Source organism: Bos javanicus, chromosome 23 (genome assembly GCF_032452875.1).
Source record: "Bos javanicus breed banteng chromosome 23, ARS-OSU_banteng_1.0, whole genome shotgun sequence".
NCBI classification, from domain to species: Eukaryota; Metazoa; Chordata; class Mammalia; order Artiodactyla; family Bovidae; genus Bos; species Bos javanicus.
In genome coordinates, this window is record NC_083890.1 from 10,747,086 (window position 1) to 10,768,890 (window position 21,805).

Here is a 21,805-nt window from a genome sequence, read left to right on the forward strand (position 1 = left end):
TTAAAGCCAATGTGCCCTGTGAGGCTGTAATAGGTGCCCTGGAAGGCGTGGAAAGGGGCCTTGCTTTCCTGAACAAGGCCCACCCTCTCTCGCCCAGTGGGGCCTCCTAAATTCTAGCAGCTCCTGAGTGGCTGTTGGGCATGTAGGTGACCTTAGGGCTCACCAGGCCAGGATGACACATGTGACCGCTCAATTCACACCACAGTCAGTCACATCACAGTCAACCTGTTCCTGGCTTTGGAGGAGGGCCCCAGCTGCCTGTGGCCATCTCGGGGGGAAGCCAGTCCAGGACTCAGCATGGGCTGGGGATATGGGAGCCCACCTGGACGTTCCTCGTGACCTGCACCTCCTCACCAGCCCTCAACTCCTCTGATGGCTGAACAGTGAGCCCAGGCCTCTAAGCCAGGCTGCCCTCCTGGCTGACCCTGACAAGGCTGGATTCTGAGGCTCCTCGGAGGCCTACCCTGGGATGCAGGAGTGTGGGGGGTCAGCTGGATGCCCCTGAGACTTGAGCTGCCACATCCCTCCATCCCCCACCTTGAACGTCCCCCTCCTTTTCTCTCTATCCCAACCATTTTTCCTACAGCCCTGGTCCCAGGAACTGACGCCTCCTCAACCTTCCAATCTCCCCTGAGCCTCCTTTAGACACTATCGCTTCAACCCCGCCAATTCCCCACCACCCTAGAAGGCCCAGGACTTGGCCAGACACAGGAGTTTGTTAGACTGAAATGCCTCTTTTTGTTTCTAGCCTCATTTTGCACAGCTATTTAGCTATCTAAAATACATGTGTGCAGGGACTTCCCAGGCGGCCCAGGGGTTAAGACTCCATGATTCCACTGCAGAGGGAGCAGGTTCGATCCCTGGTCGGGGAACTAAGATCCCACATGTCAGGCGGGGCGGCCAAAATAATACTACTAAAATAAAATACATGTGTGCACATGTGTGCTCCTTGTGGTCAGGCTATAATCCCCCTGAAAATGGACATGTGGCTGCCGCTGCTCTTTAGTCACTAAGTCATGCCCAACTCTTTTGCAATCCCATGGACAGTAGCCCGCCAGGCTCCTCTGTCCATGGGAATTCCCAGGCAAGAATACTGGAGTGTGTTGCCATTTCCTTCTCGGGGAATCTCCCTGACCAAGGCATCAAACCTGCCTCTTCTGCTTGGCAGGTGGATTCTTTACCACTGAGCCACCTGGGAAGCCCGGAAATGCAGCTACATTCCCTTGAATGCCACACAGCTGCCCAGCACACAGTAGGTGCCCATGACCACCTGCAGAATAAATTGTGGTGGTTTTGTCCCAGCCGAGAGGCAGGAAAAAGAAGCTGCTTCATCTCTTGGATCAGCAGCCTTAGAGGCAGGGAGACAGGGGTGCCTGGAGGCCAACCATCTGCTCACTCCTGTCCCCTCACCCACCGCACACACCCCGTCAGTAGCCACTGGGAACAAAACACTTGGGAACCTACGCCAATGCCACCAGCTGGGGTGCCCTGAGGCGTCTGTTCTGACAGCCGCCGAGTGTCCCTGTCGGAATGGCCAACAGAGGCCCAGCTCCCTCAGGGACACCTGGGCAGCCCTGACCAGGAAGCCCCTACCAGCTCGCCCACCAGCTCTAGCAATCACCAGGAAACCAGGCTGGGTTCTTGTGACTAAACACGGACCAATTCTGTGTTACAGCTCCGTCCCACAAACCCCTTTCCCCCACCCGCCGCACTTACCACAATTTGTAATTATACGTTTCTTTGTGTGATTATTGGATTAATGTCTGCCTCCCCCACTAGCATGTAAACTCCCAGAGGCTGGGTGAAGGGTGAAGACTGTGTGTTCTGCTTCCTGCTGACTCCCCAGCATCTGACGCAGTGCCTGTCACATGGCAGGGAGTCAACAAACATTTGTGGATGAAACACTGAATGGTGTTTTATGCATTGTTGCTGTTAGTCGCCAAGTCGTGTCTGACTATTTTGCAACCCCATGGACTGTAGCTCACCAGGCTCCCCTATTCACGAGAATTCCCTGGCAAGAATACTGGAGTGGGTTGCCATTTCTTTTTCCAGGGTATCTTCCCAACCCAGGGATCAAATCTGTGTCTCCTGCATTGGCAGGTGGACTCTTTACCGCTGAGCCACCAGGGAAGCGTTTTATCCAAGAAAGAAAGAAAGGTAACACTAAGTCATGTCCGACTCTTGCGATCCCACGAACTCTAGCCTGCCAGGTTCCTCTGTCCATGGGATTCTCCAGGCAAGAATACTGGAGGGGGTTGCCATTTTCTTCTCCAGGGGAGCTTCCCGACCCAGGAATTGAACCCAGGTCTCCAAACCAGAGCCTTATTATATAGGTTGTATCATGTGAGTGTCAAAGCAGCCCTACAAGGTAGGTGGATGTTTAAATATCCAGTTTACAGATGAGGAAACTGAGGCTCAGACAGGCCAGAGTCGGCCCAGGTTGACAGTGCCTTTTCATCACAGAGCCAGGGTTAGAAAGTACATATCTGGTATCCACACTCAGCAATCTGCACTCAGTGAGGATGTGTATTATGAGTAGGCTTTGAAGGATCAAGAAAAACTCCACGAGCTCTTTGCACTGCATCCTTCAGCCCCACTTATGGCAACTTGTCTGGCAGAGCATATCCTAGGATCCTGACTCCCCAGAGACCCTCAGCCAGGAAATGGGGCAGGTGGGGACCAGGCCACCTCTGCCTGCAATTAGATCTGCCCTCTGGGGCACAGTGAAAAGACCAGCCACTGAGCTCCAGGCCTGGTGCCCCAACACCCTGGCTTCCCAGAAATCCCTGGTACCTTCCAGCCCCACCCCTCACCCCCAGCCTGGGAGGGCTTCTACCAATGGGAACTCAGATTGGGAGGAAAGAGGTGGGGCGTGGGGAGGGAAGGGCTGTGAAGAGATGAAAAGCAGACACTGCCCAGGGAGGCAGAGAGACTCCCAGGCCCGCCCTGAGCAGGGCCGCCAGCACACAGCTCCAGGAGGTCTCCTCCTACCGATGGGCTGGCCCTCATCCACACGACCGTGCGTCCCGCACCTGGGCTTGGGGAGAGGGACGGTTTCTCATCTCACCGATCATAGTCCCCGTTGCAGAGGGCTCTCACGGGAATGGAGAAAGTTTGCCAGACTGGGTTTAGGGTGTTCTTCACGACCTCCGTCTTGTGGCAGATGGTGAACCTGGCAGAGGAGAGAATGAGGGCTGTCAGTCCTGACACCAGAGGGGCTGGCGGGCCCATCTCGGCAGGTGCCACTCAGTAGAGAGAACGGCTCTGTGAGGTGATGAGCTGCCCATCACTAGCAGCATCCAAGCTGAGGTTAGACAGCCATCTCTTGAAAATGCTGCAGAGAGGATTCCTGCACCAGGCAGGACGGTCAGGAGATGTGGTTCTGGCCCCTGATGCTCTCTGGGGGACCTTGAATAAGCCTGTCCCCCTCTGGACCTCTGTTTCCTCACCTGTGATCCCAGGGACTTGGCCACTATCAGACTTTCTTTATCCGAGACCCATGGAAGGATCTGGGGGAGCTGCTTCAGGAATCGGTGAACCCTTGAAATCATCGGTGGAACTGGGTGTCTGAGTTTCACGTGCTTGCTGTCCGCTGCCTGGACCACTCTCACCCAGATTCCCATGATCCTGGCTCACCTGATCTCTTCCTTCAGGTCTTTGCTCAAATGTCATGTCTGTGACATGAGTACCTGCCCAGAGCACCATTATCTAAAATTTACAGCCCCCTGGTCCCCTGATTTTGACAGCTCCTAGTCCCTTTCAGTCTGCTATTTTCATCCCATCTGTCACTATTGGACATTTGACTGGTCTTTCTCATTTCTTTTACAGTCTGAAACCAAAATGTAAGCTCCATAATGTCAAGGCTTTGTCTTCTTTGTTCCCTGGTATAACTCTAGCGCTCAGAAGTGTGCCTGGCCCTTAGTCAGGTGTTCATGTAGTATTTTTTTGGAATGAACTAATGAATAAATGTATTTCTCAGAGGAGAGTTTCCATAGCCCTCACTGGCATTTCAAGCCAATGATATTAAAGCCCCTGGCTGAGATGATCTCTAAGACCCTCTCGGTTCTTCTAGTCTGAATCCACGAGCTTGCTTTGCAAACTGAAAGTGCAGAATTGGCTTCATCCCAGCTGGGTGCCCATCCAGCTCCTGGCCCACTCCCCACGCCATGCCTAATGGGGCCCTGCCCTGGAAGCCCCCATGGAGGGGCAGCTGGGAGCCCGTGTGGAGCTTAGGGCTGGGTCTGTGCCCCTGAGATTCCCCAGCACCCACCCCAGCTACCTCTCGGCTTGGAAAGGTCACCTGGGAAGGTGCCTGGGCCCTGCCTTTAAGCACACAGCCCTGTGCCATTTCTTCTCTGGCAATTTTCAAGTCAAAATGTCATTCCTGTCACCACGGCTCAGCATTTCTCTTCTGTGCTCCTTCTCGCCCACCCGCTGGAGTGTGAGGTTCATGTGGGAGACCTCCCCACACACCCCAGAGCTGGTGATGAGAGGAATGGGGACCGGGGAGGAGGGGCCACTGCTGCCCGCGGGCTGGGGCAGCAGGTCGGGCAGGAAGAGGAGCCTGGCTGGGGTGGGGCGGGATGAGGGGAGTGGACAGAAGGGAGACTCTGGAGCAGCAACTGGCGGTGCGGGGCTGGGGCGGGGGAGGTTCACACCTCAAAAAAGCCCTCACTGCCCACCTGAACAGACACCAGACCTACTGTGGACCCTCTCAGCCTCCTCACCTCTTTGGAACCCCCGCCTTCTCGAGCTCCTCTCCCAGGCCGGCCAAACTGCCTGAGCAAGTCGGCTACGCTCTGAAGCCTCAAGTCCTCCCTACATGTCTTTCTTCCTGAGCGCTGTGAGGGGCTTCAGACTCCTGCCTCAAACCACTTTCTTTATGCTTCCCCAACCTCCCCGCTTCCATCGCTAAATCCACAGGCCCCTGATCCCCTGATGTACTTGCCACGGGCAGGCGGGGTACAAGGCCCTGGTGTGGAAAGGGTCCCCGCAGTCATCTCCCAGCTCAGTTCAATTCATTTCAACACACGCTCCGCGGGTGGGGTGCGGGGGTGGGCGGTGAGAACCAACAGCCTCAGACAGATGCGAGCTTGGGTCCCAGCGCCGCTGCCTCCAGCTGTGCAGCCCCAGGCGAGTGACTGCGCTCCCCCAGCTCCCCGAAACCCTGCTCTAATAACCCGAATTAACTCATTTAATCCTCCCGGCTTCTTTGGGAGGGAAGTGTTAGGATTTTCCCCATCGCCAAGAAACTGAACCGCAGAGGGTAGCGTTCCACTGCCCAGAATGGCGGCCACTAGCCACACGTGGCTATTCACATTAAGTTAACTGAAATGAAAGTTTAAAAAAATTCAGTTTCTCAGTCGCTCTAGTCCCTTTCAAGGGGCTCAGCAGTTATACATGGTGGCGACCATATGGGACAGTGAGATACAGAACATTTCCACCATCCCAGAAAGTTCCATCAGCTCAGACACTCGCCTAAGGTTACATAGCTGATGACCGGCAGCCACTGGCGAGCCTGGCTGTCCGTCACCACATTCCTGCTCCCAGTCGAATGATTCTGATTGAAGGAGACAAGGTATGTGAGGGGCCGGGAGCACAGGGGCTGCTCTGTGGATGGTTCCTGCCCTTTTCCCTCCTGGGATGGCAGGCGTGACATTTCACTCCCTCTGGATCAGTTTCTCCAGCTGCCCTGGGTTGCCCCCACCCCCCACCCCAGAGAGACCCAGCCCCTGCTTCCAGGGAAACCCGCCCTCTAATAACCCCCCATCGCCGGCCCCATTTGACCAACTCCTCTGCTATTTTCAACATTCTGGGTTCCCCGCAGTTCCTCTACCGAGGAGGGGGTGTGGCTGCAGCCCCCACCCCAGTTCTGCCACGCCAGGCCAAGCACCGGCCTCTCGCCCCATCCTCCCCTCCCGCCTCCGCCCCTGCCCGTCTCCACCGCGCAGCTCGCCGGGCTCAGCACCTCCCACCTGCTCTCCGTGTCAGTCACGAGTCTCTCCCAGCCCCCGCCCCCTCCCCATCCATCCTACACACCGCTCTGCCGGATTAATCATGGGCTAACACCCTGCAACACACCCATCTCCTGCTCCAGAGCCCAAGCCCCTCCCCGCTGCCGGCCCGGCCCGCCCCTCTGAGACCAGCCCTGGCGCGGCCCCGCCGGAGGGGAGCTGCGTGGACATTTCCATGGGCGCCCAGAACATCCCTCTGACCTGTTCCTCCCTCCCTCAAGTCAAATCAAAGTCAACAAGGATTATTTAAAGAAATTCTGCTAGGAGTCCTCTGGTGAGACAAAGAATCCTTTTGTTATGCAAATGATCGTACAAAATTTCCCTTGTTTTGTGCGTTCAGGTTTAAAAATCCGTTTTTCCGTTGAAGTTAAACACCTCCTCTCTGCTGCTGCCCTGCCCCCCAACACACACATACATACGAATGTCAGATTCGAGGGGCCTTAGCAAGGCCTCCCTGCCCTCTGCTCAGGGCACACTAGTTCTGCACACACTGTTTCTCTAGACTGTTACTCTTCCCTGAGTTTCCCCTCCCCTCCCAACCCCCAACCCTCATGGACCCATTTTCTTTCTTTCCTTCAAAACCTGCTCCCCAGTTCCCCTCTCCAGCAGCGCTTCTCTAATTAACCTCCCTGGCCCCATGGCTTCCTCATTCTGCAGAATCCCAGCCGTAAGTGGCCTCAGCCTCCCAGAGCTATGATGCTTAAAGAGACCATGGAGACCGCCTCATCCAACCAGATCATTTCACTGATGAGAAAACGGGCCCAGAGAGGGGGCACACTTGTCTGGGGTCACACAGCCGGTTGGTGGAGAGGACTCAGGTCCCCAGACCCTCAACCTAGAATCTGTCCCTCTGGGTACATCACTGACCTACATTGGCTAACGAGTCATCTGTCTTTCCATCATACTGTGGGTGGCTTCCAGATGAAGGAGAAGAGAGAAGGAGATCGGGGAGGGGGGAGTTGGTTTCAAAGATGGGAGGGAATTTCAATGAACCTTGTGGCAGAGCGTGGGGCCAGGTGGGGAGATGGGTGCAGATTTGCCATGCTGAGGAGGAAGAAGTGGGAGGACATGTGTCGTGGGGTGTCAGAGGGCTGTGGATGGGTGAAGACTAGCTTTAGAGATGGGGACTGATCGATGTTGAAGGAGTGGACTGTCAGATGGACAGTTCTCGCTTGTTTTTGCTTCCATCTCTGACACACCCAGCACTCGCCATCACTAAGACCCTCAGAATGTCACTGAGGGCTTGCCATCTGTCCCCCACCACCCCATCTGTGCAGCCAGGAGCCTCTGGAGCTCCTGGGGCCCCTTGACGTCTACCCAGAGCAGGGGCCCAAGCCAGCCCAAGCCATCACCGTTCAGCCCACCCCCCAACCCGTGCCCCTGGAAGTGTTGCCAGAGAACTCACGTTCCATCCTCATTGCTTCTGTAGAACACCAAGAAGGGGTCAGACTTCCCAAAGAAATCCTTCTTGTCCAGCTTGTTGGCGCAGAACTGCATTGTGGCAACGTCCTAGTGGGGAGGAAGGAGAACAGGGGTGTGAGGCAGCAGAGGGCTGGAGGGGGACCCCTGTCCCTGTGGAAACACAGCCCAGGGGCCTGGGGATTCCAGGCACGAAGCCAGTTAGAAACGACAGCAGCAGTTCACGTTTGCCTGGCACAAGGTGCCAGGCCCTGAGCTCACACTTTGGAAGGTCTCATTTTGTTTTCAGACAGCCCTCCCCGGCAGGTTTGGCGGAGCAGCTGGGCTGTGAAGCTGGCTGCCCCAGTTAGAATCCTGGCTCTGCTGCTTTGCTGCTGCGTGAGCAGACGAGGAGGTGACCTCTTGGAGCCTCAGTCTCCCGTCTGTGACGTGGGCCTGATGACAGCGCACGCCGCAGAGGGCCGTGGTGAGGGCTGAAGGAGAGCACGCTGCAGGCACGTCACCCCCCAGTCGAGGCTCACACACATGGTGTCATCCTCTTGTACCGAGCGGCTCACAGCTGAAATGACTAACCTGAGCCACTCGGAGCTTGGCCACCCAGCCCCAGAGCCCTCGCGGTCCACATCGCCTCATCCCCTCACAGGGTTGCTTGGCTCCCGAGTTTAAGCATGCCTTCCACAGGCACTGACACACACAAGACCCATCTAACTCTCAGGCGGGTACAGCTAGACCGTGACCCCCGCTCCCTCATCTTACAGCTGAGGAGCCTACAGCTCAGAGCAGGGAGCAACCCCCACACGTTTGCCAAACAGAGCCCCGGGTTTCTGCCTCCTCTGATGAGTTAATGGCCCTGGCCGACCCAACCCTCAGCCCAAGAGCACGTGGCAGGTACCCAGGCCCCATGAGGATCCTGGGCGCCTCCTCTCACACGGCTCCTGGTCCCTCGGCTCGCTGTGGCCAACAGGGCACTGGGCAGAGATGCCCCTGCATCCTCCTCTTTGCCCATCCCCGTGTGGGCTCTTCAGCCTGAAAGCTCTGCATCCCGACAAGTCAGCTGCCAACTGGCCAGAGCTTAGGGTTCTGGTGATGGTCCCTGGGGCCTGGCCTGCCCTCAAGGGCCGGGCCTGTCAGGAAATACCCACTCTCTCGTGTTGCCCATTTCTTCTCAGTGGGGAAGAGGGTCTCTGGAGATCAGTCCCACAGCCCAGTGAGGACCAGAGTGGTGGCAGAGATGAAGATGCCACCTCTCACAGCTCAAAGGACATGGTCAAATGTTGGGGCAGGGGGCTTCCCTGGTCGTCCAGTGGTTAAGAATCCACCTGCCAATGCAGGGGATATGGGTTCAATCCCTGGTCCAGGAAGGTCCCATATGCCATGGGGCGACTAAGCCTAACTACTGCGCCCATGCTCCCTAGAGCCCACGCTCCACAACGGCAGAAGCCACTGCAATGAGAAGCCTGCCCACCGCAACTAGAGAGTAGTCCCTGCTCTCCCCGACTAGAGAAAGCCCACAGCAACCCAACACAGCCATACATAAATAAATTTGTAAAAAAAGGAAAAAAGCTCAGGACGGTGGATACGGTATGTTGGTTAAGAATATGGTCTCTGGAGCCAGGTTGCCTGCTTCCACTCCATCCCTCACTAGCTGTGTGATATAGCTCCTCTCCCTGTCTGGGCTCACTTTCCTCATCTGTATAATGGGGGTACAGGAAAGGCTACCTCGTAGGCTTGTCGGAGGATGAAATGAGTTAACTGACGACAACATTGAGGAGTGTACGGCGCACACTGAGTTCTGTGTGTGCATGAGTTATGATGATCTGGGTATTTCTCCCTTTTCCCTCCCTGCCCCTGCCTGTGTGTGGCCCCTGTCCGTGCCCCACGCCCACCTCTACCAGCTCACAAGCCTTCCCTCAAGGGCATCTGACAACAGCAAACAGAGCTCCAACCACTAGCTTATTCATTCATTCATTCATTCCACAAACAGCGATTAGTTACCATCTGTGTAGGCCGGCCCTGGGCTCAGGGCTTTACAGCCTTAGCATATTTAGCCCTCAGAATCATCCTTTTTCATAATAATGCTCATTTTACAAATGAGGATGCTGGAGGTTGCAGAAGCTAGGTAACCTGCCCAAGATCAACAGCTGGCAACTGGCAGAGCAGAAATTCAACATGTATGAAGGCAACATGATTTCAAAGTGATGCCTCTTCCAGCACAGAGCACACTACCCTTCATGAGGCCTGCTTCCCTATATCTTTAGAATCACTGATTTCTTCTGACTTGGGGCAGAGCTGGGCTCCAGTTTGCCTGGGCTGAAGGTTCCCCTGAAGGGAGCCCCTGGGGGCAGTGCCCAGGCACAGCAACCAGCATCCAGAGGTGCCCAGGTAATGTCAGCTTTTATTTTGTGCCTCAGCATTGAGCACCTGAGAAGGACAAGGAGACAGGACTGGGAAACTCTGGGAATCTGAGACCTTCCTGAGAAATCGAGGACTTCGGACCTGGATTAGAGAACGGCTGACTTCTTGAGCACTTACTCGATGCCAGGTGCTGTGTTAGCCCTCTTTACACACATATAAGAAGTAACTCCTCTGGTCTCCCCACTTTACAGATGAGGAAACTGAGACTTTTTAGAGGTCATCCAAGATGATACCAAGGAAACATTTCATGCAAAGATGGGCTTGATAAAGGACAGAAATGATATGGACCTAACAGAAGCTGAAGATACTAAGAAGAGGTGGTAAGAATACACAGAAGAACTGTACAAAAAGATCTTCACGACCCAGATAATCACGATGGTGTGATCACTCACCTAGAGCCAGACATCCTGGAATGTGAGGTCAAGTGGGCCTTAGAAAGCATCACTGCGAACAAAGCTAGTGGAGGTGATGGAATTCCAGGTGAGCTATTCCAAATCCTGAAAGATGCTGCTGTGAAAGTGCGGCACTCAATATGCCAGCAAATTTGGAAAACTCAGCAGTGGCCACAGGACAGGAAAAGGTCAGTTTTCATTCCAATCCCAAAGAAAGGCAATGCCAAAGAATGCTCAAACTACCGCACAATTGCACTCATCTCACACGCTAGTAAAGTAATGATCAAAATTCTCCAAGCCAGGCTTCAGCAATACATGAACTGTGAACTTCCAGATGTTCAAGCTGGATTTAGAAAAGGCAGAGGAACCAGAGATCAAATTGCCAACATCCGCTGGATCATAGAAAAAGCAAGAGTTCCAGAAAAACATCTATTTCTGCTTTATTGACTATGCCAAAGCCTTTGACTGTGTGGATCACAATAAACTGGAAAATTCTGAAAGAGATGGGAATGCCAGACCACCTGACCTGCCTCTTGAGAAACCTGTATGCAGGTCAGGAAGCAACAGTTAGAACTGGACATGGAACAACAGACTGGTTCAAATAGGAAAAGGAGTATGTCAAGGGTGTATATTGTCACCTGCTTATTTAACTTATATGCAGAGTACATCATGAGAAACGCTGGGCTGGAAGAAGCACAAACTGGAATCAAGATTGCCAGGAGAAATATTAATAACCACAGATATGCAGATAACACCACCCTTATGGCAGAAAGTGAAGAACTAAAGAGCCTCTTGATGAAAGTGAAAGAGGAGAGTGAAAAAGCTGGCTTAAAACTCAACATTCAAAAAACTAAGATCATGGCATCTGGTCCTGTCACTTCATGGCAAACAGATGTGGAAACAGTGGCTGACTTTATTTTGGGGGCTCCAAAATCACTGCAGATGGTGATTGCAGCCATGAAATTAAAAGATGCTTACTCCTTGGAAGGAAAGTTTTGACCAACCTAGACAGCATATTAAAAAGTAGAGACATTACTTTTTCCACAAAGGTCCATCTAGTCAAGGCTATGGTTTTTCTAGTAGTCGTGTATGGATGTGAAAGTTTGACTACAAAGAAATCTGAGTGCTGAAGAATTGATGCTTTTGAACTGTGGTGTTGGAGAAGACTCTTGAGAGTCCCTTGGACTGCAAGGAGATCCAACCAGTCCATCCTAAAGGAGATCAGTCCTGGGTGTTCATTGGAAGGACTGATGTTGAAGCTGAAACTGCAATACTTTGGCCCCTTGATGCAAAGAGCTGACTCATTGGAAAAGACCCTGATGCTGGGAAAGATTGAAGGCAGGAGGAGTAGGGGACGACAGAGGATGAGATGGTTCGATGGCATCACTGACTCAATGGACATGAGTTTGGGTAAACTCTGGGAGTTGGTGATGGACAGGGAGGCCTGGTGTGCTGCGGTTCATGGGGCTGCAAAGAGTCAGACACGACTGAGTGACTGAACTGAACTGAAGATGACACAGTGGCAGTAATAAAGGCACTTAGACTTCAGGGCTGTCCCTCACACCCTCCCAGAAACATCTTTAGCCTTCTACGTGAACATTTCATGCAAAGAGGGGCACAATAAAGGACAGAAATGGTATGGACCTAACAGAAGCAGAGAATATTAAGAAGAGGTGGCAAGAATACATAGAAGAAGTATACAAATAAGATCTTCACGACCCAGATAATCACAATGGTGTGATCACTCACCTAGAGCCAGACATCCTGAAATGTGAAGTCAAGTGGGCCTTAGGAAGCATTTCTACAAACAAAGCTAGTGGAGGTGATGGAATTCCAGTTGAGCTATTTCAAATCCTGAAAGATGATGCTGTGAAAGTGCTGCACTCAATATGCCAGCAAATTTGGAAAACTCACCAGTGGCCACAGGACTGGAAAGGTCAGTTTTCATTCCAATCCCAAAGAAAGGCAATGCCAAAGAATGTTCAAACTACTGCATAATTGCACTCATCTAACTCCAGTACTCTTGCCTGGAAAATCCCATGGTTGGAGGAGCCTGGTAGGCTGCAGTCCATGGGGTTGCTACGAGTCGGACACGACTGAGCAACTTCACTTACACTTTTCACTTTCATGCATTGGAGAAGGAAATGGCAACCCACTCCAGTGTTCTTGCCTGGAGAATCCCAGGGATGGGGGAGCCTGGTGGGCTGCCGTCTATGGGGTTGCACAGAGTCGGACACGACTGAAGCAACTTAGCAGCAGCAGCAACACGCTGCAAGGTAATGCTCAAAATTCTCCAAGCCAGGCTTCAACAGTACATGAACCGTGAACTTCCAGATGTTCAAGCGGGATTTAGAAAAGGCAGTAGAACCAGAGATCAAATTGCCAACATCCCTTGGATCATCAAAAAAGCAAGAGAGTTCCAGAAAAACATCTACTTCTGCTTTATTGACTACGCCAAAGCCTTTGAATGTGTGGATCAAAGTAAACTGGGTAAAATTCTTCAAAAGATGGGACTACCAGACCACCTGACCTGCCTCCTGAGAAATCTGTATGCAGGTCAAGAAGCAATACTTAGAACTGGACATGGAACAACAGACTGGTTCCCAATTGGGAAAGGAGTACGTCAAGGCTGTATATTGTCACCCTGCTTATTATCTTCTATTCAGAGTATATCATGTGAAATGCCAGGCTAGATGAAGCACAAGCTGGAATCAAGATTGCCAGGAGAAATATCAATAACCTCAGATACACCACCTTTATTGCAGAAAGTGAAGAACTAAAGAGCCTCTTGATGAAAGTGAAAGAGGAGAGTGAAAAAGCTGGCTTAAAACTCAACATTCAAAAAACTAAGATTGTGGCATCTGGTCCCATCACTTCATAGCAAACAGATGGGGAAACAATGGAAACAGTGAGAGACTTTATTTTGGGGGGCTCCAACATCTCTGTAGATGGTGACTGCAGCCATGAAATTAAAAGATGCTTATCCCTTGGAAGAAAAGCTATGACCAACCTAGACAGCATATTAAAAAGCAGAGACATTACTTTGCCGACAATGGTCCGTCTAGTCAAAGCTATGATTTTTCCAGTAGTCATGTTTGGATGTGAGAGTTGGACTATAAAAAAAGCTGAGCACCGAAGAATTGATGCTTTTGAACTGTATAGAAGACTCTTGAGAGTGCCCTGGACTGCAAGGAGATCAAACCAATCCATCCTAAAGGAAATCAGTCCTGAATATTCATTGGAAGTACTGATGCTGAAACTGAAACTCCAATACTTAGGCCACCTAATGTGAAGAACTGACTCATTGGAAAAGACCCTGATGCTGGGAAAGATTGAAGGCAGGAGGAGAAGGAGATGACAGAGGATGAGATGGTTGGATGGCATCACCAACTCGATGGACATGAGTTTGAGCAAGCTCCGGGAGTTGGTGATGGACAGGGAAGCCTGGCGTGCTGCAGTCCATGGGGTCACAAAGAGTTAGACACAACTCAGTGAGTGAATTGAACTGAAGTCCACTTCTAACAGTTATTAGCTCTACCCAGGAGAAATTTCCAATCGCATCTCATGCTGGATGGAGGGGGCACCTAAATGCTTTCCTGGCAAGCTCCATCCCAAGGCCTAGGAAAAGGAGGTGGCATAGGACCCGGTGGGTTCCCCTCACCTCCCTGAACTGTGCACTGGCTGTGTAATTTGTGGGACCCAGTGCCAAAGGAAAGGGTGAGGTCCTTTTTCAAAGAGTATTAAGAGATTTCAAGACTGTGACAGCAGAGCATTAAGCCAAGAGCAGGTCTTGTATGGCTAAACAGATCATGCATGCATGCTAAGTCACTTCAGTCGTGTCCAACTCTTTACAACCCTATGGACTGTAGCCCACCAGGCTCCTCTGTCCATGGGATTCTCCAGGCAAAAATACTGGAGTGGATTGCCCTGTTCTCCTTCAGGGAATCTTCCCAACCCCAGGATTGAACCCATGTCTCTTACATCTTCTGCATTGGCAGGTGGGTTCTTTACAATAGTGTCACCTGGGAAGCCCCAGTGAACAGATCCCATGCCCATCAAGGGGGTCCTGGCTCCTCCCCCTGGATGGAACCATTAGTAACATCAGAAAACAGAGGACCATACTCTGCTGAGGAGGAGCCTCAGCAAGGAACACAGAGCTCTGAGTTCTAGCGAGTCCCAGCAGTTCTTCAAGCCCTCTTCCTGCTTCTTCTTCTAAAAAGTGGACAGGATGACCACCACTGTCCTTTAAAGCTGGACGGCTTAGGTTTTGGTGCCAATGCCACAGGGACTATATGGGCTGGCATCTGGGGAAGGCTGGTGCTCAGGGGACAGTCTGGGAATCCAGGGTCCCTTCAGCCTCCCCAGGACATAACTTGGTGGTTATCACAGTGACCTCTCCCACAGCTGGGGTCACCTGTGTGACACCCTCACCTGAATGAACACAGACGAGCTACACATGACAATTTATACTGGCTGACTATATAATGTGTGTGTTTTAGTTGCTCAGTCATGTCCGACTCTTTGCGACCTGATGGACTATAACCCACCAGGCTCCACTGTCCATGGAATTCTCCATGCAAGAACACAGGGTTGCCATTGCCTTCTCCAGGGGATCTTCCCAACTCAGGGTTTGAACCCAGGTCTCCTGCATTGCAGGCAGATTCTTTACTGTCTGAGCTACCAGGGAAGCCCAATAAAATGCATACATATATTGAAAACAACCAAAATAGATGCCACAAAATCCAGAAGAACAGTCTCTTATTTTTCCTGCCTAGGAAACCCCATGGGGGGCCCTGCAAGATCATCATGAAGGGGAGTAGAAATATCAGAAAAATATTAATGCAGAACTTAATAGACCATAACTTCAGGGACCATTTAGGGCTCCACTGGGAGGGCCATGGTCCCAGCACAGCACCTGACAGAGAAAAGAGTACAAAGGAGCCACAGCCCCTGATTAGACCCCCACCCCACCCCCGCCGTCTGCCAGCTGAGCAGCGTGGGGCAAGCAATTTCACCTGTCTCAGCATTTCCTCTGGAAAATGGAGACTTCCCCCTGAGACTGTTTGGAAGACCAAGGGAGATAATATATGTTAAGTCCCAGTCCACAGAGCCTAACATAGAACAGCTGAAAGAATCAGAGCCACAGCAGAAAACAACACAACATTGTAAAGCAACTACACTCTAATACAAATTTAAGGGGCTTCCCTAGTGGCTCAGTGGTAAAGAATCCACCTGCCAGCGTGGGAGACACAGGTTCAATCCCTGATCCGGGAAGATCCCACATACTTCGGAGTAACTAAGCTTATGTGCCACAGCTATTGAGCCTGGGCTCTAGAGTCCGGGAACCACAACTATTGAGCCCATGTGCTGCAAGTACTGAAGCCCACACACCCTAGAGCCTGTGCTCCAAGAGAAGCCACAGCAGTGAGAAGCCTGCACACCACAACCAGAGAGAAGACCCTGCTCGCCACAACTAGAGAAAAGTCCATGCACAGCCAAAAATAATTAAATAAATAAAAATTTAAAAAATTAAATAAAAGAATCAAAGCCAACACTTTCTGAGTGCCATTTACTCCTAGGCCGACCCATATGAAATTGCCAGTGTCCAGCTAGTGTTTATGATAAATACAATGATTATTCCCATTTTAAAGCTAAGGAAACTGAGGCACAGAGAGGTTAATACTCTTTCCTGAAGCCACAAAGCTTAATAAGAGGAGAAGCTTAGATTGAAACCAGACAGTCTGGCTCCAAAGATTAATAACTGAGATTCCAAATGATGACCCTGAATCATCAAGATAAGTTTAATTATGTTCTGCAGTCTCAGTTTGAGAAGTCAGAGAAGTGTGAAATCCATTTTAGAGAAGTCTCCTCTGTGCAAACTAGTCCAAAAAAAAAAAGATAAAAGATTGGCTCTGAAATTCATCTAACTGGAAAAATCCATCAGTGAGCCACACCTCGTTCCCCTACTGCACCCCCATAGCAAATATGTGTGCGGCGTTGATAGAGATTTATTTGGCTGTTCAACTTGATCTGTCCTCCCTAACACCATCTAGACCCAGTAACATTTGCCAAAAGCCCATTATGATAAACAGTATGGGGCCATTCAAATCCATGGCCATAAGACAAAACTTCAGGGACTTTCTAGCTGTAACCAAGGCACCCTTCCTCTCTAAAGGGTGCACAACCCATGGGGAGCCCTTGAGACAAGGAACATGGAGCTGCTGAGGGACTTGCTTTTGAAGGTGGCTATGGGTTATGGGTTATGTTGGGCTTCCCTGATGGCTCAGACAGTAAAGAATCTGCCTGCAATGCAGGAGACTCAGGTTCAATCCCTGGGTTGGGAAGATCCCCTGGAGAAGGGAATGGCTACCCACTCCAGCATTCTTGCCTGGAGAATCCCATGGACAGAGGAGCCTGGTGGGCTATGGTCCATGGAATTGTAAAGAGTCAGACATGACCAACTAACACTTTCACGCTTTCACATGGTTTATGGTAATAATCATATTTACTATGCTTTGTTCCTCTTAAATAAGGGTTAATAAATGAATCAGCCCTTGATATACACGTGACTCCAGAAGAGGCAATAAAATGTACTGGGCAAGCAGGATTAGGGAGCAGCAAAATCTGGCCAAGGGTCAAAGATCCTGCTGTTTGACATTCTCAGTCAGAGAGAGGGGGGCTCCCTGAGCACATAAAATGCCTTTCCCAAACCAGAAGCATCTCTGGAATCAACTGCAGGGATGGTAAAACAGCTCCGGCAATATATAATTTTCTGCAATTTCTGCCTTTTCACCTCATCTTTTTAAAAAACATATTAAGTTCTTCTCTAACAGCAGGATTGCTTCAATTTGCATCTTTCCGCATGTTAATCAGGCTGCTGGCGAGACCACAGCGCAAACAGCCTTTCTCTCTGGGGTGGTGGCCTGGCCTACTCTAACATGTTAGCCCTCCCTGACCCAGGAGAGGGCCTTGGAGGTCAGAGGTCAGCAGGTGGGCTGAAGGCTGGGAGAGGGTAGCCACAGCCAGGAGGGGAGAATGGAAGGTTACTCTGGCTTGAGTCTTGCTGGCAGCCCCCAGGGTGAGAGCCAGGATAAGGCCAGTGCAAAATTTAAGCAACTCCAAAAATCTCAGTAATCAAAATAAAGATTTTAATGCGGTATTTAAAAAAAAAATGCCAAAAAACATTCCATGACACATAAAATATCAAAAATCTATTTTAAATAAAATAAAGCCATTTACAGATAAAGAAACTGAGGTACAGAAAGGTCAAGCAACTTGCCCAGGGTCACAGAGCTAGTAAGCAATGGCATTTAGTCTGGATCCAGAGCCCAAGTTCTTAATCGCTTTGCCCTACTGCTCATATTCTGTACCCTAAGAAACACTTTTAAATAGATGTGGAACAGAGTGACATTTATGGTCTTCTCCTTAATATTTGCTATGTTTTCCAAATTTCCTGGGATTAGTGTACTGTCTTTTTTAGTCAGAAAAATGAAGACATTGAAAAGAAAGAACCTGTAAGGGAAAAGAATCTGAAAAAAGAATGAATATACGTAAATGTATCACTGAATCGCTTTGATGGCAACCCACTCCAGTATTCTTGCCTGGAGAGTTCCATGGACAGAGGAGCCTGGCGGGCGACAGTCCATGGAGTCGCAGGGTTGTACGTGACTGAGCACGTGTGGTCACATACACACATATACACCTGAAATTAACACAACATTGTAAATCAACCATATCCCAATATAAACTAAAAATTAAATTTAAAAAAGGTAAGAAAATGAATCATTAGCCACAACTCAGATTTAGCACTCCTCCAGTGTGAACATAACTCAGAGTTGGGGGTGATTCTGTGACCACGGACCTCTGGAAGGGCTCTTGCATTCACAGAGGGGCCTAGCCCCAGAGCCCCTGCTTGCCTGGGCAAGCCTGCAGAAGCAAGAGACCTGGGTGTAGGCACTAGGGGTGGTGGTGAAGACTCCACAGGCTACAGTTTATTCTCACGTAGATGGCGAGTATTCAAGCCGGTCTAGGAGCTGGGCCTGTCTCTAGACATCGACTGAATAACCACGTTGAGGTCAAGCTGGTTTTTCTCTGCTGTTTTAATGATTGGCTTCTCAAGCAAGCCAATCAGTTGTGTATTTGTTGATGTGGTCATTCACAGGCGGAGAATTGCAGATTGACCATTTTTCCTCCCACTCATTGAGCCTGTGTGTCTAGGATACTAACCAAACTCCATCAACTAAAGTTCAAAGAAAAATGGAAGAAGTCAGCTATGAGAATGTTCAAGGTATTAATTATATTGTTTCCCTTTAAGAGAACAGATTTAATAAATTATGGCCCATCCATACAACAGAAAATTGATATGTAGCTATTAAATATGTCTTCCAAGAATATCTAATGACATGGGAAAAATAAATCTGGATATCATATTCTACTAATTATAAGAAAAAACTATATACTTGGACACACAGGAAAAAAGCCTTGGAGGAAAGGCTTCAAAATGTCAACAATGATTATCTCTTGGTGATGTTTCTCGTCTGTATTTTCAACTGTCTGTTGGGAACATATTATTTTTTCAGCATCAGGAAAAATGTTTTTGTTTTGATTTCTTTCATTCTGTGTGTTGTTGTTGTTAACCAGAAAGATGATTTCTAAGACCAAAATATTGCAAACTAACTTTTTAAAAGGGTGATGTCTGGGACTTCCCTGGTGGTACGGTGGATAGGAATCTGCCTGCCAACGTAGAGGACATGGGTTTGATTCCCGGTCCGGGAAGATCCCACAGGCCATGGAGCAACCAAGTTCATGTCCCACAACCACTGAACCCGAATGCCTAACTACTAAAGCCCACATGCCATAGAGCCTGTGCTTTGCAACAAGAGAAGCACCGCAACTAGAGTAGCCCCTGCAAGGAGAGAAAGCCCACGCACAGCAACGAAGACCAAGTGCAACCCGAAATAACTAAGGACCTGCTCTTCCTTTAAAAAATAAAAAATAAAAGGGTGATATCTGAATGCTGAGTTTTCATCGTGCAGCACACATAGCGGTGCTAACCACACACACACACACACACATGCACACACAGACACACAAATCATTCCCAAAGATCAACCTGCTTATTCTGGGAATCAGAAGACCTTCACCACTTCCCTCACTTCACCTTACCTCTTTATTCCTATCTTTCTCCCGGAATCTTCCCAAGACTCACATATGCAGACACTGGGCTCTCTCTGAAGTTTGTCTTTAGAACAACGAGAGTTCTGACTTTATCAGGACTTAAAGCTAAGCTTCTCATCCACAAAGTCTCACACCATCTGGCCCCCACATTCACCCACACCTTGGTCTCTCTGACGTCACTCACTATTGTTTTCCTGCTCTTTCCTTTCCAAGAGCTATGGTATTCTTTGTCTGGACTGATCTTCCTCTAGGTAGCTGCAAGGGCTGACTGCCTCACCTGTATGTATTTTGGCATATTATATGGTATGTCCAAGAATTTTCCTTCAGGATAGTAAAGAGTGCTGTGAAACATGTGTCATAAAAAAGAGGCAACGGGTCTGACAGGATTGATGACCCTGCTGTACAGTCATTGCTGGCTGGCAATTTCTGTCTTTCACACAAAATTGAAAACTTTGGGAGGGCATGAACTGAGCCCAAGCATATTTGATGAAATGAAATGAATGAAAACACAAGCAGGCTTTGTTATTGTTCAGTCGCTCCGTCGTGTCTGCCTCTTTGTGACCCCATGGACTGCAGCACACCAGTCTACCTTGTCCTTCACCATCTCCTGGAGCTTGCTCAAACTCATGTCCATTGAGTCAGTGATGCCATCCAACCATCTCATCCTCTGTCATCCCCTTCTCCTCCTGCCTTCAATCTTTCCCAGCATCATGGTTTTCTCTAATGAGTCGGTTCTTTACATTGGGTGGCCAAAGTATTGCAGTTTTAGTTTCAGCATCATATTCTAATGAATATTCAGGATTGATTTCCTTTAGGATTGACTGGTTTGAACTCCTTGCAGTCCAAGGGACTCTCAAGAGTCTTTTCCAACACCACAGCTCAAAATTATCAATTCTTTGGTGTTCAGCCTTCTTTATGGTCCAACTCTCACATCCATATATGACTACTGGAAAAACCATAGCTTTGACTATACAGACCTTTGTTGGCAAAGTAATGTCTCTGCTTTTTAATATGCTGTCTAGGTTGGTCATAGCTTTTCTTCCAAGGGACAAGCGTCTTTTAATTTCATGGCTGCAGTCACCATCTGCAGTGATTTTGGAGCCCAAGAAAATAAAGTCTGTCACTGTTTCCATTGTTTCCCCATCTATTTGCCAGGCTGCTGATACCTAGAAGGAGATGGGGAGGGATAGCTGCCAGGTGGCTTCCTTGGCTGGTGAGAGGTGAATCACACTCTCACCAGTGTGTGCAGGGACCTGACTGGATGGCATTGAGAATGTGCATCTGGCCAGGGACTTGTGGCTCCAGAGCGAGGCTGTCTGGCTGCTTGGCAGGCCTAGGGGCAGCTAGGGGTCTGGGAAGGGGAAGCCTAGGAGCTATTCACCACCCGCACCCACAATACCCTCCTGCCTCTCTCTAGAAGTCCAGCCACTCATCAGGCCTACTAACAGCTACTGGCCTGACAAAGCCCATAGCTGTTGCATGTGCCATGAAGGTTCAGAACTTCACTGGATGAGGGAAACACTCCCAGACCACAGGCTTGGGTTAGAATGCTGCAGTCTTAAGCAGGCCACTCCAACTTCTCTGCATCTGGACACTGGGTCACTCACACCTACACGGCCCTGAGTCCCACGAAGGTGAAAGTGTTAGTTGTTCAGTTGTGATCCCTTGGACTGTAGCCCACCAGGCTCCTTTGTCCATGGGATTTTCCAGGCAAGACTACTGAAGCGGGTTGCCATGCCTTTCTCCAGGGGATTGTCCGGACTCAGGGATAGAACCCCTGTCTCCTGCATTGCAGGCAGATTCTTTACTGTCTGAGCCACCAGGGAAGCCCCCTGAGTCCCATGGTGAATGATCAAATAGAGTGTCAACACGAGAGTCTGTCAACTGTGAGGACTATGCAAATATTGGTCAGTATTACATGCAATAATCACTTTTACTGCTGACCATAATGAATTCTTTGGTAATTCAGAGGCCTTTCAGGAGATTAAGCTCAGCCTTGTCAACATCAAGTATCACTGAATAATATCTGGGGTCAAATTCTGATTGTTGGAACTTTCTTGGTATTTAAATTCTCCATGAGAAGGGCTTTTCTATAACCCATCAAAGTATGCTGATGACCCTCCGGAGTCAACTCTAATCCTTCTCCGGTCCCTGCCTGCCCACACCATCCCCATGGATGAAAGGAGGGTTTGTCTGCTCCAGCAGAATATATTCATTTGAGCAGGAAGCCCAGCTCTGGTGAAAAACCATCTCTCAGACTCCACCCTCTTCCTTTGATCCTCCTACTGAATGCTGGGATGACAGAAGCAAAGCCGATCAGATGTAATTATTTTAATTCAGCCAGATGCTGGGAATTAGTCTCTTTTTCCTTGCAAGTATTCTAGGGAA

General features: G+C 49.9%; 1 protein-coding gene across 5 annotated transcripts in view; it reads right to left on the bottom strand.

Annotated features, from left to right (window-relative positions):
- Window positions 1-21,805, bottom strand: part of CPNE5 (copine 5) — a 103,540-nt gene that overhangs the window by 30,692 nt on the left and 51,043 nt on the right. For all 5 annotated transcript variants that reach the window (XR_009732768.1, XM_061398034.1, XM_061398036.1 and 2 more), the window contains 2 exons: window positions 7,420-7,523; window positions 3,068-3,172 (listed from right to left, as the gene is read on the bottom strand). Coding sequence is in view for 4 of the 5 variants with exons in the window: in XM_061398034.1 (XP_061254018.1) it covers window positions 3,068-3,172; window positions 7,420-7,523 (209 nt within the window). In the remaining variant the exon portion in view is untranslated. The remainder of the gene's footprint in view (window positions 1-3,067; window positions 3,173-7,419; window positions 7,524-21,805) is intronic.